At 40.5% G+C, this 20,543-nt stretch overlaps 1 protein-coding gene across 1 annotated transcript in view; it reads left to right on the top strand.

Moving 5' to 3' along the window:
• The window catches only part of APLF (aprataxin and PNKP like factor), a 95,643-nt gene that overhangs the window by 19,102 nt on the left and 55,998 nt on the right, over positions 1-20,543 (top strand). Inside the window, exons 3-6 of the mRNA XM_077814000.1 lie at positions 9,129-9,295; positions 11,226-11,418; positions 13,094-13,220; positions 15,160-15,347. Of these exons, the coding sequence (XP_077670126.1) occupies positions 9,129-9,295; positions 11,226-11,418; positions 13,094-13,220; positions 15,160-15,347 (675 nt within the window). The remainder of the gene's footprint in view (positions 1-9,128; positions 9,296-11,225; positions 11,419-13,093; positions 13,221-15,159; positions 15,348-20,543) is intronic.

The raw sequence follows: 20,543 nt of genomic DNA, 5'->3' as shown, positions 1-20,543 counted from the left end.
AGCACTGACTGAACTCCAAATGTCCTGATCTAGCGATCAATGTCCTTGGAGTAGACTCTCAAATGGACTTCAAGGGGCAGTCTCTTCCTTATGTTCCAAAAGTCCAGGCCAGATTTCTAGCCAGAATATTTTTAGGACATTACTATCTAGTCTAGATATTAGAATATGCTATATTTTATAAATTATTTCTGCAGTACCTTTCAGTATAGTTTCTTCATTACACCAATAAATAGGGAAAGGAAAAAGAAAATATATCAATACGTCTGTCAGTTTTCCCGCAAATCATCTGCGTGTTTGCATGTGGCATTGTTTTAGTCTTATGCAAAACAGGCAGTTCTCTTTAGCTAATGTTGCTTTACTTTTAAGATCAAATCTGTTCATATAGCTGGTAAAATGTTGGTGCTAATACACTTTTCCAAAGTAGTTGGACCAGCTGCTGTTGCAGTTAATGCTCACCCTTATTTTCACTAAGATAATCAAACTTTAAACCTACCATTAAAACTGAAATATAATGCTAAAAATTAAAGGTAGATCCTGAATTCTAGTTTAAACTTCAGATCTAGAGAGTGAGAGAAACCAAATAGAATCTAATAGTTTATTTTCAGCTGAAGATATTCTATTTAAATGTACCATCTGAACAATGTAGCAAAGGCTTGTCCAGCAGTGCAGAGATTTCTAGGACAAGTGCTGTGCCATTTACCAGTGCCTTATTCTAAACATGACTGACTGAAAACCTTTTCAAGAGGGACAACATACTGTGGTGTTACTGTACATAGGATTAAATATATGTTTTTGCACCGAATGCTGGCCAAATAGTTGGGACGTATCCAAAGAAAAATTTGTTGTGTATTAACACAGCAGAGAGTCCACTCAGTTTTTAAGTGATGGTCTCTTCACAGCTTTGCATTCAAGAATATAAAATAGCTTTTGAACTGAGGGAATGGTGTTGGTTCCTAAACTGCATATTATACCACTTAGTATATAATTTCAGGACTGACTTTTTGTTTCTAAAGCAGTGTAGTACTGTGGGATAGTGTTTTATTTCAAGTCTGTTCTGCTGTTGAGGAGAGGCAAAATATTTCTCCGAGTAAGATAAGTGACTGAATTTTGGTGTGCTGACTTGCTAGCAGTAAACAAATTACTGTGACATCAGGATATTATGATTAATTGCTTTATTGAAAATGGGTGATTTGGGAAATAATATTCAAAGAGCAGGATGTATAAATATCTTTCCCAACTATTCCCAGGGTAATAGTCATATGAACTAGGACAGATTTTAACATTTGTTAAAATGAAAGAATCAAACTGTGGATGTCTTCTGACAAGGTTGTTTGTTGACGGGTTGCTGTTCTGCGGCAGCTTTGGAATCTCTAACTCCCTCCCATACATCTGAAGTCATAACCTAGAGCACGGGTTCTCAAACTGGGGCTCAGGACCCCTCAAGGGGTCACAAGGCTATTACATGGGTGGTCGCGAGCTGTCATCCTCCACCCCAAGTCCTGCTTTGCCTCCAACATTTATAATGGTGTTAAATATATAAACACATGTTTCTAATTTATAAGGGGGGGTCGAACTCAGAAGCTTGCTGTGTGAAAGGGGTCACCAGTAAAAAAGTTTGAGAACCACTGACCTAGAGACATAACTGTCCAATTTTGTGCAGTTCTGTATGACTGTGACATTACCCAGCGTACAATCTGGACTGATGAACAGCTGCGTCCCCTCAGTTCTCTCACCTGGGGTGTCTCTTACACTGCTTTGCTGAGAGCTATCATTCCTAGTCTGCTCCCTCTCAAACTCCAGTAAATTACTCCCAGTTATACTCTGAGTGCTACCGTCAGCCACTCTTGAATTACACTGTAAAGTAACACCCGCAGATTTCCAGTCTTTCCTCAGAAATGTACATCTTGTACTGCCCAGCTCTCTCCTGGACAACACAAGCTCATAAGATTTGTCACTTTGTTAATGGAAAATAATATGCACAAATCCTGTTATCCGAAATGGAGTTTCCCAAACACTTCAATCTAAACACACTGGTTGAGATAAAACAAGTTTAATTAACTACAAAAGAGAGATTTTAAGTGATTACAAGTAATGAAGCATAAAAGTCAAACTTGTTACAAGAAAATAAAAGTAAATCTCAACTAATGCCTAACTTAACAAGCTAGAGTGAATTCAAAGCAAAGGTCTCCCTCACTACATATTTTAGCAGTCTTACTGGCTGAATCTTTCAGTCAGGATCCCTCTCCCAGTCCAAAGCTGTTCCCTTTGTTCTTCAGGTGTTGTGGATGCTGTGGGTAAAGTTAAAAGAGCAGTAATTTGGAGCGTCTCCACTCTTTCCTTTTATAATCCTTTCTCTTCTTTGAGAATCATCTCCAGCTGAGATTCAGGAGACATAAAGTCTGTGTCAACCCGAACCCTCAGCTGTTTTTGTCAAGATGTAGATTTCTGCTCATGTCCTCTTTCCTGCCAAAGAATGGTCAGTTAACCAGGTGATAGTCCATTTAATTTGTTGACACCTGCTTGAGGCGTTGGATAACCTGTTTGTCTCTGGGTGGTTTGTGACTCTTCCCCAGACTCAGAACATATCATTAGTAATATCTTGCAGTAGAATCCTATAACTTTACATAGTGTTGCTTCACATTTTACCAAGAGTTTTCAAATGATACACAAGGCATACTTTGTATGAAATTCATCATAGTCATGTAAAAGGGGTGAACATAGGGATATATCTTGTCACCCATTTCATGCCATTTTAATAGGTTGATTTGCATATTTGAAAATAACTATAATAACTATAAACTTCCATTTAGAAAAAATGGCAGTTCAATGCTAGTGAAAGGCAGTGGTGTGACATCCCTGATGTATGAAATTCTATATATATTTGGACAAGTTTTCCACTGCTCTGTCAGCATGCCTTAAGGCTAGTCTGGGGCAGAGCATATTCTCTAGAGCAGTGGTTCTCAAACTTATTTGATTGTGCCCCCCTTCTGTGTGTCTGTAGTCATTTATGCCTCTCCCCCAAGTACATATACCATCATGCAGCTGCGTAGGGAGAGTGGAGAGCAGTGGCTGCTGGCTGGGCACCCAGCTCTGAAGGCAGTGCACCCCAGGAGCAACGCAAAAATACGGGTGGCAATGTAAAAAGTGATATTCGTCAATATCACTTTTCACAGCAGACTTAGCACCCCATTGCCACCCTTATTTCTGTGCTGCTGCTGCCACTCCAGGGCTGACAGCTGGAGCTCTGCCATCTCCAGGTGAGAGACGAGGGGGAAGAGAGGCTGAGCTGCCTCACAGTGAGGGATTGGGGAGTGGGGGAAGGAGAGCACCAGCCCGATGAGGGATTGATTAGGCAGGAGGGAAGAGAGTACTAGGTCAACAGGGCTCTGGATTTCTCCTTTATCCCTGCCTCCTGAGTGTCCATGTCCCTTCTGCATGAGACCCAGCCACCTGGGGCCAACAGCCAGAGCTTTATAATAATAATAATAATTAATAATAATAATAAAAAAGGCAGGGTGGGGGAGCACAGAACCTGCACCTCCCTTGGCACATTCCTGTGCATCCTTTGGGAGGCCTACCCCATAGTTTGAGAACCACTGCTCTAGACCAGTGGTTCTCAACCTATTTTCTTGTTGTGTGTTTTCAGTGGTCTGCAAACACATGCTACAATAAAGTACCCGTCCTGTTCTTAAAGGGACAGCTCCTATTAACAGAGCAACACGCTATTTTTCATTGTATTTCTAATGTAACATCCCAATTCATTTGTTTTGCGTTATAAAATTATTGCAGTTACTCAAGGGACTTCACATTCTTCACAGAAATAATGTGTATGTATTCATATATGTATAATTTGTTTATACTACATACAAAATGCTATACTAAAAGAACATGAAGTTTGCCAAGTCAAGCACTCACGCTTGGAAATGCCTGAATTAAGTTTGCCTGAGCATTATGGTACAGTATGTACTTTCATGATTGCATTCTATTTTTTTCTCCTGTGTGGTTGGTCGGCAAGATTTGGACCCAGGATCTTCAGATGCACAGCATACACTTCTTCTGCTTGAGCTAAAGAAGCAACTAGAAGCCAAAGTAGGCTAATGGAGAGTAGAGGAAAATGATGCAGTTTGCTGGTGTGTTACACAACTATTTGTGATAACCAGCACACAACTGCTGTATCAGGATTACTGTGTTATCTTCCTACTTTTGGTAGCTGAGTGTTGTTTAGTGGTTAGAGCAGTGATTACAGATGGGGTAACCAAGCTCATAGGGCTGGGACAGTCATTCTGAAAGATAGTGTGGTCAAGAAGATAGCACTTGGCGCTTTCATAGTAGAGACCTAGGTTCTATTCCCAGCTCTGTCAGAACTGGCTTTGTGGAACTTGTACAACTTCTCACTTTGTAAAAGGCTGTTTGGGGGAATGTTGTTTGCCTAGTTGTTTGCCTCTGATTCTAGGGCTTGTCTACACTGGCAAGTTTCTGTGCAGTAAAGCAGCTTTTTGTGCTGAAACTGCAGACGTGTACACGCTGCCAAGCCACTTTGTGCGCAGAAACTCCTCAGTTGCAGCTCTGCAAAAAAACCCACCTCGATGAGAATTGTAAGGCTATTTGCACAGAGGCTCCAGCGCTCTATTGCCAATGTAGATACTTGATTGTTTTCTGCGCTGTAATTGGCCTTCAGGGCTGTCCTATAATGCCTTAAGTGACCACGCTCCTTGTTTTGAACTGGGCTGCCTTGGAGACATGCACCCCTCCAGTTTCAAATCACAGTTTCTGACAGCCGTTGCTCCGGATCACAAAGCAAACCATTAATGTGGAGTGCTCGTGCTGTTGAACACAAAGAGGTGTCTGTGTGTGAGAGGCTGATGTCGGGGTTTCCCCTCCCCCTGCCTCAGGACTGGTTGCTTCCTCCCACTGTCTGAACTTACAAGACAGCATGCTGACACACTCTGTCCCCCAAAACAGTCTCTCTCTCCCCCACCACACATACTCCCTGTGTCATGCTCTTCCCCGCCCCCACACTTCAGTTGAAAAGCAGCTGGCAATGCAGTAGGATGCCCATGGAACAATGGGATTGGGAAACCTGCATCATGTGATGCTGTGCCTGCCCCATGAGGCATTGCAAACCTTTCCCAAAGCGCCCTGCTGCCAATTGCACCGTGGGATAGCTACCACAATGCACTGCTGTCTTTGCCATTGCAAGAACTGCTAATGTGGATGCGACAACAGTTTAATTCCAGCATTTGAATAAAAATGGTATAACTTGTGGCGCAGAAACTTGCCAGTGTAGACATACCGTTAGAGGTGTGAGTGAGGCTTTGGTCAGTGATTAGGATTGTCAACTGTGCAGCAATACGAACAGCACTCAGCTGAAGAAATGAGACAAGTACCCATGTGTGACGGGTTCCCCCCGGGGTGCCGGCTTGAACTGGGGTAACACTGAGCCCCCCAGACCGACTAGCCTGGGCTTCCTTTACACTGTACTGCTGTGACCAACCTGCCAAGCCCCCTCCCAGGCTCCAGCACACACACGCAGGTAGGGACACACCCTGCTACAGTACATACAGATGCTGTGATCAACTCTGCACGGGGAGGCTACAGCTAAGGAACTGCCCAGCTACTCAAGTGCACACCCCCTTCTTGAGTGTAAACCCAAAATTATACCATCTTGCGCTGCACAGAGATCTGTACAGTGTAAACTCTTGACAGTTGCCCCCTCCCTCAATTGTGGAGAAGGATATATACAACAGATTTCTGCCTCAAGTTATAAATTCCCACACACTGGCTTTAGACAAAGCAAAAGTTGACTCGGGGGGGCCTTATACTGGCTGGACCTCCTGAGCAGCAGCCCTGTGTGGGGAAATCTGGGTGGGCAATCTGGGGCAATCTGGGTGCGGGCAGCTCAGTTGGGGATCCAGATGGAGAGGCGGTCTGGCTGAACAGGGACTTGTTGGGTGGGTTCTGGGTACAATGGTAATGGGATTCTGCAGGGGGGTCCAGGTGAAGGTGTTTTGGGCTCAGCACGGGGGGGGTCTGGGTGTGGGGGATTAGTGGGGGTTCCAGATGCTGGTGGAGTGGTGCTCAGTGGGGTGGGGAACCAGGTGCAGCTGGTTGGCACTTGGTGGGGTGGGGATCTGGGTGTGGGTGGCTCGTCAGGGTGGTCCAATTGCAGGGGGAGTGGGGCTCACTGGGGTGGGGGGGCTCGGTGAGGTAACGGGGTCTGGATGCATGGGGGTTGGGTGGATGGGGGAGCAGCTCCCTATACAGGGATCCCTCCCCCTGCAGCTGAGGAGTGATGGATGCAGGAAGCGAGTGTGTGTGGGGAGTTCGGAGAGCTTCCTGCAGCTGGGGAAGAAATCTGGGGATGGGTCTGACCTGGCCCCGGATGCCATGCAGGGAAAGAGGAAGTCCCATGCTCCCCAGCCGAACTGGGACTAGCAGCTGATTCCGGCACAGGGTAGGAGCCACTGGCCAGGTCTTCCCCAGTGCCGCCCTGTGCCCCACAGTGATTTACCTCTCCGCTGGCTGCCCTGGGCACCTGAAACATAATGCTGTGGAGAGTCACATGACTGCTCTTGTGGCTTCCCTATCAGAAAGTCATTCTTCTGCGGGGAAGCAAAGAATCCTTCCAGGAGTAGAATTTTCAAGCTTCTGAAAGTTGTTACATAGTTTATTCTGGCTTGTCTGGAAAATTAAACTACTGTTTGCCTTTCTTGCACCGCTAACAACTTGACTGTAACTGAACAACTTAGATCCAATTTCATGGCTTCTGAGTCATCACAGACCTCTGATCAGAGTGCACATTTGAACAAGTTCTACCTCAGACCTTTGCCGTGTTCTTCTCCCAAAGCATTAGTTGTGTGGCTGACGCACAGTAGGCCCATATTTTCCCATCTCGGACTGGCGGTTAATTTCTACTGTTCTTTTCTGCCACTCTTCCTTCAGCCTCTCTTTCCTCTGATTCGTAGTTCAGGGCTTCTGTGCTTGATGTCACTCAGAGTTTGTCTACACTGCAGTAAAATAGGAAAAACAGAGGTGTTAAAGAACTTTATTTTAAAAATTGTCAGAAGTTGCAGGAGTTGTCTTCAAGCAGGATAATCGTGGAGGACCCATCATAGTTGAAGAAGGATAGAGTACCACTATTTTTTTCCCCAATTCCCTAGACACATCAAAGACAAGTAATGACTTTAACTTTTACATTTATCCGGAAGAGCACACAACCTTTTTTCTTGACAGAGTTCATAGGTATTTTTCAAAAACTGTTTACAGTTAGAGGATTATGGAACAGATCAGAAGATAAGATAAATGTGTCATGCTTCTGAAATTTAACCCTGTGCTTTTTATATTGCAGGAATAGAATCTTATTGTGATGTGCATATGCTGTAAGGACAGGGAAGTTTTCAGAGATCTTCACTTTATTTTCTTGTCTAAATAAATTAAACAAAGTTCATACTGTTATCTCACTCCCCATCACTGAATTATTAATTTTAATTATTCTCTGTGAATGTAAATAAATGCCCTCTGTCAGCCAGTTAGAAATGTAAATAAGTAGTGATTGCAATCTTTGCAACTACAGCTTGTAGAATTGAACGGAGAAGCCGAGAAGATGACCTAGGTGACTTTATTCTATAGGGAACAATTATATTGCTGAGGTCACCTAAAATTGATTAGTAGTACCCAAGTGCTTAACTTTATTAAGTGCCATTGATTCCAATTGGACTGTTTAGTGTGTGATACACAGTACATAGGTAATTTTTTTGCAGGATACAGGCCTAGCTCTTCCTAGCTGCGGACTCTCCCAGCACATTGGACAGTTGTTCTTATGTACGCAAGCTCATAGCAAACATGATTTTCTATAAGCTTTCTCCATGAAAATCAAAGTAGTTTTGATGGCTAATAGAATTAAATGCACTAATTCATATACTTCATCTAATATATCCTGTTTCTAAAATCTTAGATATTCACAAAGGTAGGTAGTTTTGAAGTCTGACTGTTGAGACTAGAGAGATCAATAAGAGGTTAATCTACAAGAAGGGCTGGATTAACCCGTCCCCTGGTCCCTAGGGAAACATACACTTCTGGGATCCTGCCTTCTAATCTGAATAACAGCAGCAGCCTCCGGTTCCTTTTTTTTATTCATTGCTGGTCCCAAAAGAGGCATTGTTTGCTACAATAGTCACAAAATGACGGGAAATGCAAGCATAAAGGTGGGAGGACACGGAGGAGGAGAGGAGGAGGAGAGACGGAAGGAAGGGAAAAATACACTTCAGTGATGTTCCCTCCCATACATGCCATTGCAGTAAATTCCCATCCCAGACTGTACGTTTACTACTGTTGTCTGTACACTTACTACTAGTGGCTTCTTTATCCAGTGCCACCTTCCTCTCCTTTACTATGTTGGGAATGGAAAAGTGAGTCTCTGTTGTGTGGTGGAAGGGTGGGGACTATCTCTTCCCACTCATCCACTGGTGCAGATGTGTGCGTGAACTGAAAAAACTTCACTCACTTGAGTGAGTGGTGGCGTTACCTAGCACACGGGTCATAATACCCCTCAAGTAAGTGAAGTTCTTTCAGTTCACGCAAAAATCTGCATTGGCCAAAGCAAAACGTTGGTCGTTCTCCCCCCGCCCTCCCAATTGGGGTCCTATTAGGCATATGCCTAGTTTGCCTATGAGTTGCTCTGGTCCAATCTGCAAGGTGTAATTTATCAAATGAGTCATTTAAAAGGTTTAGAACACTGAATATATTGGATTTTTTTTTCAACATTTTCCCCAGAGTTAAATCTTACCTAGACCTCTGGTGTAAAATTGGTACAGGAATTATTTCATCTTCATAGAAACCAAACAAAATTTAACTATAAATGGAAATATCAACTCAGCCTTATAGCTTCTATTGAACAGCTACCAGTACATACATAATATCGATATAAAAAAAAGTTTATAAGTGGGAATCAGTTGTTTTTTCTAATACTGTACTTTATTTCTATTTAACATGCTAACAACTATTCAAAGGTTGCAGCCGTATCTGGAATGGTGTTAGTAACTGAGTCAATGCTTCGCTGCGTAATGTAAGCTACTAGGATTCCTATGGCATAGCACATGGTGTACCAATGTTCTTTTTTAAATTGACAGGTCCATGTAAATCCTTGTTTTTATCAATCACCTGAGAATAGCCATCTATTACCATTGGAAACAGATGAATGGCACGCTTTGAGCCCAGGTGACAGCTTTTCCCTGTTAATCGACAAATACATTTTCAAGGTCCTCTCTACACACTCAGATGTGGAAAGCACACTAAGGTAACGATATCTGATGTGGAAAAACCAATAGTAATACTAGTTGTAATAGAAACTTGTTAATTATAGTTTTCTAAGGCACAACAGATCTTGAATGAACAAAAAATAAATCCAAATAAACATCTGCTTAAAGTCAAGTTTAAATTATTTTATCTCTTCATTAAGAAGATAGAGGGAAAGCATGAAGTAACTAGATCAATCCATATCCGATATATACTGCAGTCCCAATCCTGGAGCCCCAGTGAGTGATTTATTGTAGTATCTGGCGGGGAGGTTGTGGGGAATGAGAAACATGTACCTGCTTTATCATTCGTACCTGTCAGTGTTTTAATAAATAGAATCAAAAGCGCTTTTGTATCTCATGGGTGAGATTTTCAAAGGCATGGCACCCAACTTCCATTGAAAACCTGTGTTGTAGAAAGTGTGGGGAAAATTGAACTTTACTTAAATAGGTAGTATAATGTTAAATGTAATTTTAATTTAAAAAATAAGCTTTGCTTAGCAACCAATAAAAGGATTCTATGTCCATACATCCTGATCTTACAAGTAGGAATCTTGTTTTAAAGACATTTTAGATGTAACCCTTTAGATCTAACTTTTTTTCTGGTAAGTGAGTTACCAAAATATTTATTGGTGGAGGAGCAGAAAAATTACCACGAACACCACTCTTGGGGGACAACTGATTTGAAAGAATGAAACATTTACATTGCTGATAGACACTGTACGTTAGATGGTTCCTATAGTAACCAAAAATTACTGCATACTTTACATTTTCAATTCATTGTGTATTTTCTTTGATACTACACACTGTCCAAGTTGTGGAGAGGAGAGAGCTAGTAGACTGGCAAATGTTAAAGTACAGTTGAAGATCCTGAATCATATTTTAAACTCTTAGAAATTTTTAAACTTCAGAATTTTTTTTAAAATACACTGACTTCTAGTTTTCCCAAGGGCACTATAGTTGTCCACAAGCCTCAAGACTGGAACAGCCAACAAGATTTCTGTTTTTTAAAAAAAGCAAAAACCTATGTAAAGATTGAAAAATGTAAATAGATGAGTGTCAAATTTCAGCCTAGTGCAAATGTTTATCAATTGCCAGCTATTTTATGACAAAACAATGTATGTTGAATTATACAAGTGTGTAAGTAGAAATTAAACCTATGCGCAAATACCGTGCTGAATTAGGCCCCAAATGAAGAAGTGCATTTAATCTATTATATATAGTCTTGTTTACTATTTCTGATTTATAAAGCAACAACAATCTGTACTCTCTACTTTGAAATAAGCTAGTAGGAGAGAATGAAAAATGAGCTACTGCTACAGGGAATGAAAAATGAATGTTTGTTTGAGATATGAAAGTTGGCTTTTCTTTCTGTTCTATTTTAGGATTTTATGCTGCTGATTACTTCTGTAATATTTGTATCTTTTAGAATTTGAATAACATACTTCAAAACCTGTATTCATTTTATGGTAAAAATGATCATTTACAATACTACTACTGCGTTATTGAAAATTAACAGCTCCTACAGTTAAATGAAGGCAGAAACCAGTTTATTTTATGGTCAGTAATGCAAATTTAGTTTCACCTTGTCATATTGGGGTTTTGTATGGTCTTGGATCGTAAGTTGTGCTGACTGATGATTTGTTGCTTTTAGGCAACCATGTAGTTTGTTGCCTAGATACATCATAGTAAAAAATTGCCAACAGACTTAAGAGAACGTTATTCTAGCACCATTAATATGTATGGTAGATGCAATACAGTAGAGGTTTCTTGTTGGTCTCTTAATATCTGAAACTGAGGTTTGCTTCTATGTTATGACATTTGAGTGGAAATAGACATTTAGAATACAAATAAACTTGTGTTCAGTTCAAATAGATAAAGGAAGTTTTTGAATTTTTTTTCCACTAAAAGATGCATTTTAATATACTATAGGAAAAATAGCAAGATTGCTGCAGATGAAACAGCAAATAAATCCTCCTCAAGTGGTCATCCTATCAAGATGTCTTGTGATCCATCTTTAGTAGAATTAACATCATGTTCCAATAATAACATACAAGTGAAAGTACATTCTCTATTGGAAAGGACAGCAGAAATTCCAAAAAATGAGACTTCTTCCAAGAGTTTGGTGGGTGTTAATATCTGATTAAATATTGCAACATGTCTGTATTTTTGGAAGGGTGGTCTGAAAATCGGGTAAAATGAAAATTGTTTTTGTTCTTGTCTCTATACCTTTTTAAAACCCATCATGGGGGTTTTGACAAATCAAGAGGCTGTTTCAATCTTTGACAAATCAAATCTTTGACAAATCAAGAAGCTGTTTGAGAATACATTATCTTGATTTTATGTACTATAATAGAATTTCCAAAAAATTTTTGCTTCTCACAAAAGCCGTAAGCTGACGTGCCTGAACTTTTCCTTATACCTTATAAACAGGTGCAAAGCAGTAAAAGATTTCTTCAGAACAAAGAATGGCTTTGTAAGTGAGTGATATCAGAAATAAAATTTGTATTTTGTGGGAGAAACAAGTGTTGAGTTCTGCTTATGTCCTTACAAATCCTGTTGCGTTCCAAAGCACCGTGATATACTGAAAAAAAGGGTAAGGTCAGGACTCTGACTGTGAACAGGGACGTGCCCCAAAAGCCATTGCCTAGGGGAATGTACAACACAACACAGTGCTTGTACCTTGCTGAAAAGCCTCTGAAGTTCACATGTATCTAGAACTGTCGACACACTGTTCTGGGTCTAGGTCAGGGAATAAGATCCACATGTATTGTTCACACAGCTTCTTCCAGTTGGTTACAGCTCTGGAGCTGTGTGTTCAGGATCAGACAGAATACAGAAAAAAGGTTCATATTACCCCGCTTTTGTAATGTTAATGTTTCCTTATGTTTGTGGTAAAGAGGCTTAGAGCCAGAGTTTGCAAACAGAACCAAATTTTCAAAACTCTAATGTCTTGTTATCTTACTCTGGCGGAGTAAAAATGGCTTTCAGATAGTGTAATTATTGAGATGCCAATTTTATTTTATTTTTACTACTGTTGCTTTTCTAATGGAGAAAGCAATATAATGCAAAGACAGATGCAGGACAATTGCTCTTTGATAACATACTATAGCTGATATTTTTCTTTATAAGTACAATTGAAATGCCAGCCTTCATCACACTTACGAGACTTCTAAAATATATTTTATCCCTTCTTAAAAGCAGAGGTTGTCCTGGTTTAAAACTGACTATACCAGTCAATGATCATGTCATAAACAGAGTTTGTATGTTTTTCTTGTTTCTCTAGCCCAGTTCTGGAGTCTTTGTTTCTGAGCATAACTTAACTGGGAGCGAAATAGTCACTTGAGAAATGCTGAACTTTTTTGTGTAGTAACATTCTGTGTAGTAATTCAGTGTTCCTTACTCTCACTGTCTCCAGGCTTTCTGATGCTTCAGTGGCCACAAACCATGTGGCATCAGTGGCAAGGTATCAGTGAGATCTTTTATGAACCTTTTGGTCTGTAAATGAACATAGGCTTTCTTCTGAGTGTTAAGGAGGTCTTAACTGTGGGAGTAAAGAGAGGCTTCTTTAAATACTGATTGGCTGAGAGAGTAGGAGGTGCCAAAATGTTCAGCATTATGACTGACTTTTGCTTCCGTTAAGCTGTACCTACAAGAAAACCAGGTCTGTTTAGGCTGTTTATGAAGACAAAGCTGCTTACAAATGTCTTTTGAACAAAGTCTTTTTTTCATAGTTTCTGTATCCTAAAACTAGGAAAAAAAAAAAGTACTGTGGTACTAATCAACAAACATTATTTCAGTTTTTTTCTGCTAGTTGTAATGAAAGTGAGGAGCTAAAACCTGTCTGGAGGAAAAGGATGCTTCCATCTTGGATGTTGCAAGGAGACCTCATGGTTCAAAGTCTTTCAACTCCAGTCACTAAAAGAGGTAAGTTAGTAATGCAATACAAAGTACTTATGACAATATGCATATTCTCTGCTTTAATCTCTTCTGACCCATTGATATGGGAAAGTGCAGGTATAAACTGATTATTTTTCCCCCACGGAATCCTCTTTACATTCATCTTTATAGTTTGACAGATGGCTGAACATATTCGCTTCTGTTGCTTTCTTTGTCTCACGTTATCGTCTCTCGAGTTTGCAGCATGCATCCAAAGAGAGGGTGAGTGAGCTAACAGTAAGCTGATGTTTTAGCACTTTTATTTTGACCTGTAAGCCTGACACGGAGGGCACATTTGCCTTCCCAAAAGCTTGTTGACAATTTCTTTCTTTTACATGTTTGGTTTTGTTAATTCTTTTTCTTGATAGATTACACCTTGATGACAGGTTTACCTATATAACAATACTGGTCAGTTTTATAGTGCCTGTTATTCCAAAAAAACATGTCTTGAAGTTTTTTTTTCCAAATTTCAACAGCATCAGCAATACTTCAGCAATCTTTCTGCAATTTGTCCAAGGCTATGGAAATAGGTGTCAGTGTATTTAGCATATCTTCTACATTTGTCTTTAGTTTGTTGTTGACTACTTTTATCATTCTCTAGTATAGAAAGACAAGGTGGGCAAAGTAAAGTCTTTTATTGAACCAACTTCTGAGCTACACACCTTGTCTCCTGGGACCAACACAGTTACAACAACTCTGCAATTTACCAGTATAGTAAGACATGGTAGGCAGCCCAAAAATGAGTTCGCTAACCAGTTCTTCCAGATTATTCAGACAAGTCTGCAGCATCATCTTCAAAGTCATTGCCTTCCGAGAAGCATTTTTCATAATATTTCATTCTGAGAACCAGACCTTGCATCTTTTTGCGGCACTGTTTATATTTGGCACGTGTTCCTTTTTTTAACCCAGAGGTACAGGGATTTCTTGAAGATATTCCCTGTTTTATGACTTGCAGCCAGTGCTGTTTTTTTCCTCCAGTTCCCAGATGTTGAAGTCAACACTAGAGGCTGCACTCTGAAGAATGTTGTCCCTTTTTCCCACCGTGTCCTTTGCACTGACACCAGCATTGCTTCTTTCTGGTTGTACACGTTGCTCCTTCTCTCTTGTTACATAAGTCCCCTGTTTGTTTGTATCTCTGTCTGTGTACACATGCAAGGAGCTACAGCAAGGCCATTAATTTGAAGTGCCTTGAAGCAAGGGCTGGTAATTAGTGGGCAGATCACTGTTTTCCCACAAGCTAGAGAGTAAGTTTTCATGGTGGGTGGAGTCATAAATATTCAGAATTTGAGAACTGAGCCAAGCAGAGCTAAGACAGGGAGAAGAGTTTGTCTCATCTGCAAATCAGATCAATAAGCTCTCTATTCCTACATCCAGGTCATTAATAAACAACACCAAACCCTAAACAGATCCCTGTAGAGCCCCACTTGGGATCTCCCTCCAATCTGATGTCATTCCATTCTTTGTTTGTGGTTGTTTAATCAATTATGTATCCACTTAATGGTGGTTCAGCTAAGGCTGCATTTCTCCTGCCTACTTATCAGAATGTCATGTGGGACTATGTCAAAGCCTCGCTGAAGTCCTGGTATATTATGTCCACTGCATTTCCCCCTATCCTTTCTATCAAAGAAGAAAATCAAGCTGTTTTGGTATGATTTGTTCTTAGTAAATCCATGGTGGCTGCTAGTGATTACCCTTTCATCCTCCAGGTATTTTCAAATTGAATGTTTTATACCTTGCTCTAGTAGCTTCCCAGATATCGAAGGATTGGTCCTTTGATTGGTCTATAGTTTCCTGGCTCCTTTTCCCTCCTTTTTAAAGATGGGCACTACATTAGCCTTTCTCCAGTCTTCTAGGACCTGTCGTGAGGTCTTGAAGATTGCATTCAAGGTTGGATCCCATAAATGTCCTCCTTTTCTTTTTCTTTAAGGTGGTGGAGTAACAAGAGGCAAAGGGAGAGGAAAAAACGATATGGAACCATCAAAGTCAAGAGCAAATGTGCAAGGGAGAAAACGGTTAGCTTGTGAAGAGCATTTAGGGGATTTCAGAGAGATGGGACAGGATCAGGGAAAAAAGAGCAAAACTACTCAAGAGGAAGCCACTGGCCCCCCATCACGGGTAATGTTTTTTGTATGTTGCTGAGTCCCATTATTTCAATATTATTGAAGCGCAGTTAGCAATGTTAGAGCTTTAAAACTGGTTCATCTCTTGCATTATAACTATCTTCAGCTTTTTATCTCATGATAAAATGTTTATTCCAGATAAAACGTGCCTTACCAGTGTTGTACAAACTAGAAACAGGAATTACTTTAAGGTGAAACAAGAAACCTAGGATATAAAGTACTGTTAAGATTCTTCTGTCAATGATCTGCCACCCCTAGTGCTAACTGTACTACCCGTATCCGTGTTTTGGGGTTCAAAAATTGAAATATACCATAGGATAATCTGAAGGCTTTTAAAAATTAGTGGTGATAATTTGGTAGTATTTTATGTTTTAATCCCATTTACTAATGGCTTTTTTCCAACATATGTTAGAAGGTAACAGATTTTGGCTTGATGGTTTAGTTTTAGAAAAGATGAAGAAACCTCCATGTCTTTATTTTCTGTAATTTTTCCTCTTATTGATAGTTATGTTTTTTCTGATACTTTTACCTTCTGTGAATTTGCTCAGGTTTTTGTGGTTTGTTTTGTTTTGTTTTTTTGTCAGTAGCACCATTTACCAGCGTTGAGATTAGTGCAGGGAAGAGTGGAAGGGGATTTATTTTTAATAGCAGTGATTTATTATAAGATATAGTTTTCTTGTCCTCATGTATGTTTTTGTGGCTTGTATGATCACCTGCTGAAATGTTATTTACCTCAGTCTGTAGTTCTAAGACTTCTTTATGGCTTCCCCTCCACTATCATAAACATTCCATAAATTTTCTCTAGTTCATAGAGGAGGCAGGATGTGAAGTTTTTGTTATAGGGTGTCTTGGTTTTTAGATTTTAATATGTGACTTTGGTGGAGATGCTGGTAGTGTGGGAAAGCTAGGTCAGGCAACTGGGCTTTACATTTTCTTTGGAAGGCACCCAGATTTGTGGTCATTCTGATCTCTTCCAGAAGTGAGTTTTACAGTTGTTGACTAGTTGCCAAGAAAGCTGTATGGATCTGAATCTTTGGGTTGCCAGTTCCATTGTTTCAGTGGAATTTATCTGTTGTGGCATGTCATGATCAGTGACTGGCCCCTAAGGTAACTTGGGCAAATTTAATAGGAGTGCTTTAAAAATTAAGACAAAAATCTTGAATTTGACTTAGTGTTCAACAAGAAGCTAGTGAAGAGAACTGAGCATAGGGTGACATGCTCTTGGCTCAGTATTGCTGAGTGAGCAAGCTGCTGTGTTCTGAACCAATTGGAGCTCTTTTAAGGCTGTCAGTTCTATTTCTAGATCCAGAACGTTGAAGTAATCAAGACTAGAGGCTGCAAATGTATCGAACACTATGGTTAATTTTTAATCCTGCACATGGAAAGAGGCTTTTTTTTTTTTTTGAATCCATGACTTTTTTTGATAGATATCCAGAAGCAGTGAGGATTGCAGGAGATCATGAAGTCTGTTGGACGGTCACAACAATCTGAGGGCAAACTCCATCAATGGAAGCTGATGACATTGAGGTGACAGGTTCTTCAGTGCTTCCTTCGGTCTACCAGCATCACTGTAATCTTTCCTTGATTCAGCTGATACATGGTGCTATCTAGTACGATGGGAATATAAAGCTTGGTTTTGTTTGCAAGTTGCTAAATCTATAGAGGTGCTGTTTTGCAATCTCCTCTAGCTGCTTTGCAAAGATGCTGAGCAGACTATAGCAGAGGCTGGATTCTTTGCTATTCCCCAGGAAGGGCTCTGGAAATTGAGAAGCAGGTGACTGTCTGGATGCAGTCTTATTGAAGCCATCTTAGTTCAATCCTATAAACGTCATCTGTGAGGCAGAGCAGCATTATTTCATGGACAGCTACATTAAGTGGTGTGGGTAGCTGCAGAAATTGGAGGATTTCATAACTTATGTTGGAGAAAAGGTGGCAATTTTTGCTTTTTCCATGGCTAACTCATAGATTTGCAAGAATTCCTTGTGCTTGAGTGTCTGCCTGTGCTGTTGCCTTCAGTGCTTGAGTTTTCTTCTTTCCTTTTCCTTCTGTCTCAGGTTATCTGAGACCCATGGTGATCTGGGAGAATAGAGGGGAATAGACCCCTGTTTTAGCCTCAGTGGCTGTGTTTGATGCCTGGGCGGTGTCATCTATTTCATGTCTTTTTTTGTGGGATGGAATTTCCTAAAAAGGTGTTTTGAGATTAGACTAAATCATGACCTTTTGTGAGTAGGCCATTTTAGTAGGTTCTTGTTGCTTGGGTGGGGGGAACTTTCTGATCTCAGTCCAAAGCAGGTGCCTGTTGGTCAATAAGTTTTTCCTACCTTATCTGTAGCCATGTCCTAGGCAAAAACTGGCTCATGTGTGAGCTGTTTTTTTTTTTTTTTCACTACTACTACTTGGGTGACAAGCTGAGAAGTAAAATGATAATGAGTTAACAAATGCTGGTGAAAGAACTTTTGTTTTCTGGCAGCAGAAGTCATCATTTTATTGTCAATATAGTGGCTGTTTGAGTTTTCATAAACACAGAGCGTGACATACAGTATGTGCCTTAGTTTTGTTTTGCTACACAAAGGAAACAAGAATTCACATTGCAACTTCTGCAAAACGTTGTCACCATTTTCTTTCTTGCTGCTAGGATTGTAAACATAATTACTGGCAACTAATTATGAAAAAGCCACATTTTGTGATAAGATAATGAGGCTTTCCCTGAAAAATGTTTGCCTTTGAACATCTATTTAAAAAAAAAAATCTTAAAAAGAAAGTCTTCTACCAGTCACTTGATTTTAATGGTTTAAAGATCTTTCTTACATCAAAAATTAACATGTGAATTTATCATTATGGGCATGTCAGAGATTTTTTTTAACTATGCATTTTCAGCCATTAAACTATATTGTGATCAGATTACACTGCGAAGACTGTCCACATTATTTTACCTTTAATGTGTTTACCTTGGAATAAGCTCATCATGAACAGCTTAAACCTTATGGATTGTTTCTTGTCTCTTGATGTAAAAATATTCAGTTTGCCAGACTTAGTATTTCAAATGTGGACTTAGAAGTGTTAACAACACTGGAGAGAGAAAGATTGCATGGAGCCTTCCTTATAAGGGCCACCCGGCTTTGTGAAAAAGTTAATTCCTTAGTGCTGTTGGAGAATTAGAACAGAAAGTACCTTCTCTTTAAATAGAGAGTAAATGGCGGAGAATCTACTGTCAAAGTACAACCCCTGCATTAGGCAGAAAAGACATGGCTTATACTCTCCCAGGACTTGAAAAATTAACCATGCACCTACTAGTTGGAGAATGAAGCCTATTATCCACACAGAACCCATCCTTGGAAGTGAAATTTCACTCTGTTACAGTAAGTTTGGAAATTATGTGTACGTACCTTGAGATCTGTATTTATGTAACAATTTGAAAAAAGCCTTTCAATATTAATTTAAAATGTTCAATATTCATGAAACCCTATCAATATTAACTTAAAATATTACATTTTACAACACAAAGCTAGGGCTGCCAACTTTGGTTGGATGAATTCCTGGAGGTTTCATCACATGACATAATCTTCAATTAAAGATTAATCTTTAATTCCTGGAGACTCAAGGACAATCCTGGAGGGTTGACAACCCTACTTAAAGCATGCATCGGACTTCACAGGCATGAGACAAAGTCCCCAAGGAGCTTATAATGTAACAGCCTGCTCCTATAGATGTTTACTGCAGAGCACAGTGCTTAACATGATAAGCTTCCCTATTGAGTAGTGTACCCTAAAAGTACACTTTCCTCATGACAAACGATATAGCGAATGAGTTATAGGGTTGATAATGGAACTCTGGTTGCAGCTCTAAATATGAAGCTGTACTGAGTGGTTCCATATTCAAAGTAGCTTTTAATTATCTTTAACTCAAACACAACGTAACCACTTTTCTTTAGACTTCGCAGAAAAAAATTAGCTGGTTGAATGCCATTCTGCAATTAATTCATTGTTTCAAACATGGAAACACTAATTACTAGATGAGCCATAAAACCCTAGTGCTTCAGCCTCAGAACATTATTCCACTATTACCATACTTAGCTAAGGGAAAAAAATCTCATATAGGGTTGAAGTATAGAAGTACCTCTTTGATTCACTCTAAGCTGCAGCCAGCCAACGGAAAATGCGTGTTTGACGTGATTGCCATGACCATCACAAGTAATAAAACGGTTGTCTATAACTTACTTAATTGCTCTTTTCTTCAGTGAGACTACTGTGCTTGGAAGTAAGTGTTTGTAGCTTAATTAGACATAATATAGACAAAGGAATGGATAAAGGGTTGCTGTGGGGGAAAATATCATATAAGATAGAGGGGCATGTTAGTTGGGCCATTCAGTCAATCTCCCTGCAAATGCAGGATTATTACCTAGTGCACTTTTTGTGTTTTGTGCAGTCTAGTTTTAAGTCTCAGACAATGAGGGTGGTCAATAGGTGGACTGTGGCCCAGATCCAGACTGCCAGATGCTTTTGAACAGACAGCAAAATCTTTTTATTTACTTATTATTATCATTGTTGTTTTTGTATTTTCTCTGGAGTCTGATCTTGACTATACCTTGACCAAGAAATTTGGACCTTGACAAAAAAGTAATTGACTACCCCTGTTTTAACTGCTCCTCTTGTGAGACTATACAGCAGGGGTGGGCAAAATATGGCCCATTTAACATTTCTGTCCAGCCCGCAATGACTAAAATTTTTGTCCTCGCGGTGCAGCAGGGCACTCAGGCAGGCTGCCTGCATGCCATGGCCCCATGCTGATCCTGGAAGCGGCTGGCTGCTGCTGGCATGTCTCTGCGTGCCCCTGGTGGGGGGAGGGGAGGCAGCTCCCAGGAAACTGGAGGAAACCGGCCCATGGGAGCTGCAGGGGCGGTGCTTGCAGGCACAGGCAGCGCACAGAGACCTGCTGCCCCCCTCCCCACAAAGGGGCGTGCAGAGACGTTGCAGCAGCAGGCTGCTTCTGGGACCGATGTGGGGCCACAGCATGCAGGCAACCTGCCTGAGCCCTGCTCCGCTGCCGGCTGGGAGCTGCCTGTGGTAAGCACCTCCCAGCCAGAGCCTTCACCTCGCACCCCCTCCTGCACCCTAACCCCCTGCCCCAGGTCAGAACCCTCTCCTGCACCCAAACTCCCTCCCAGACCCCGCACCCTCTCCTGCACCCTCAG

The sequence above is a fragment of the Eretmochelys imbricata genome, chromosome 3 (assembly GCF_965152235.1).
Source record: "Eretmochelys imbricata isolate rEreImb1 chromosome 3, rEreImb1.hap1, whole genome shotgun sequence".
In the NCBI taxonomy this organism is placed as follows: Eukaryota; Metazoa; Chordata; order Testudines; family Cheloniidae; genus Eretmochelys; species Eretmochelys imbricata.
This window is presented reverse-complemented; position numbering and strand designations above follow the sequence as displayed.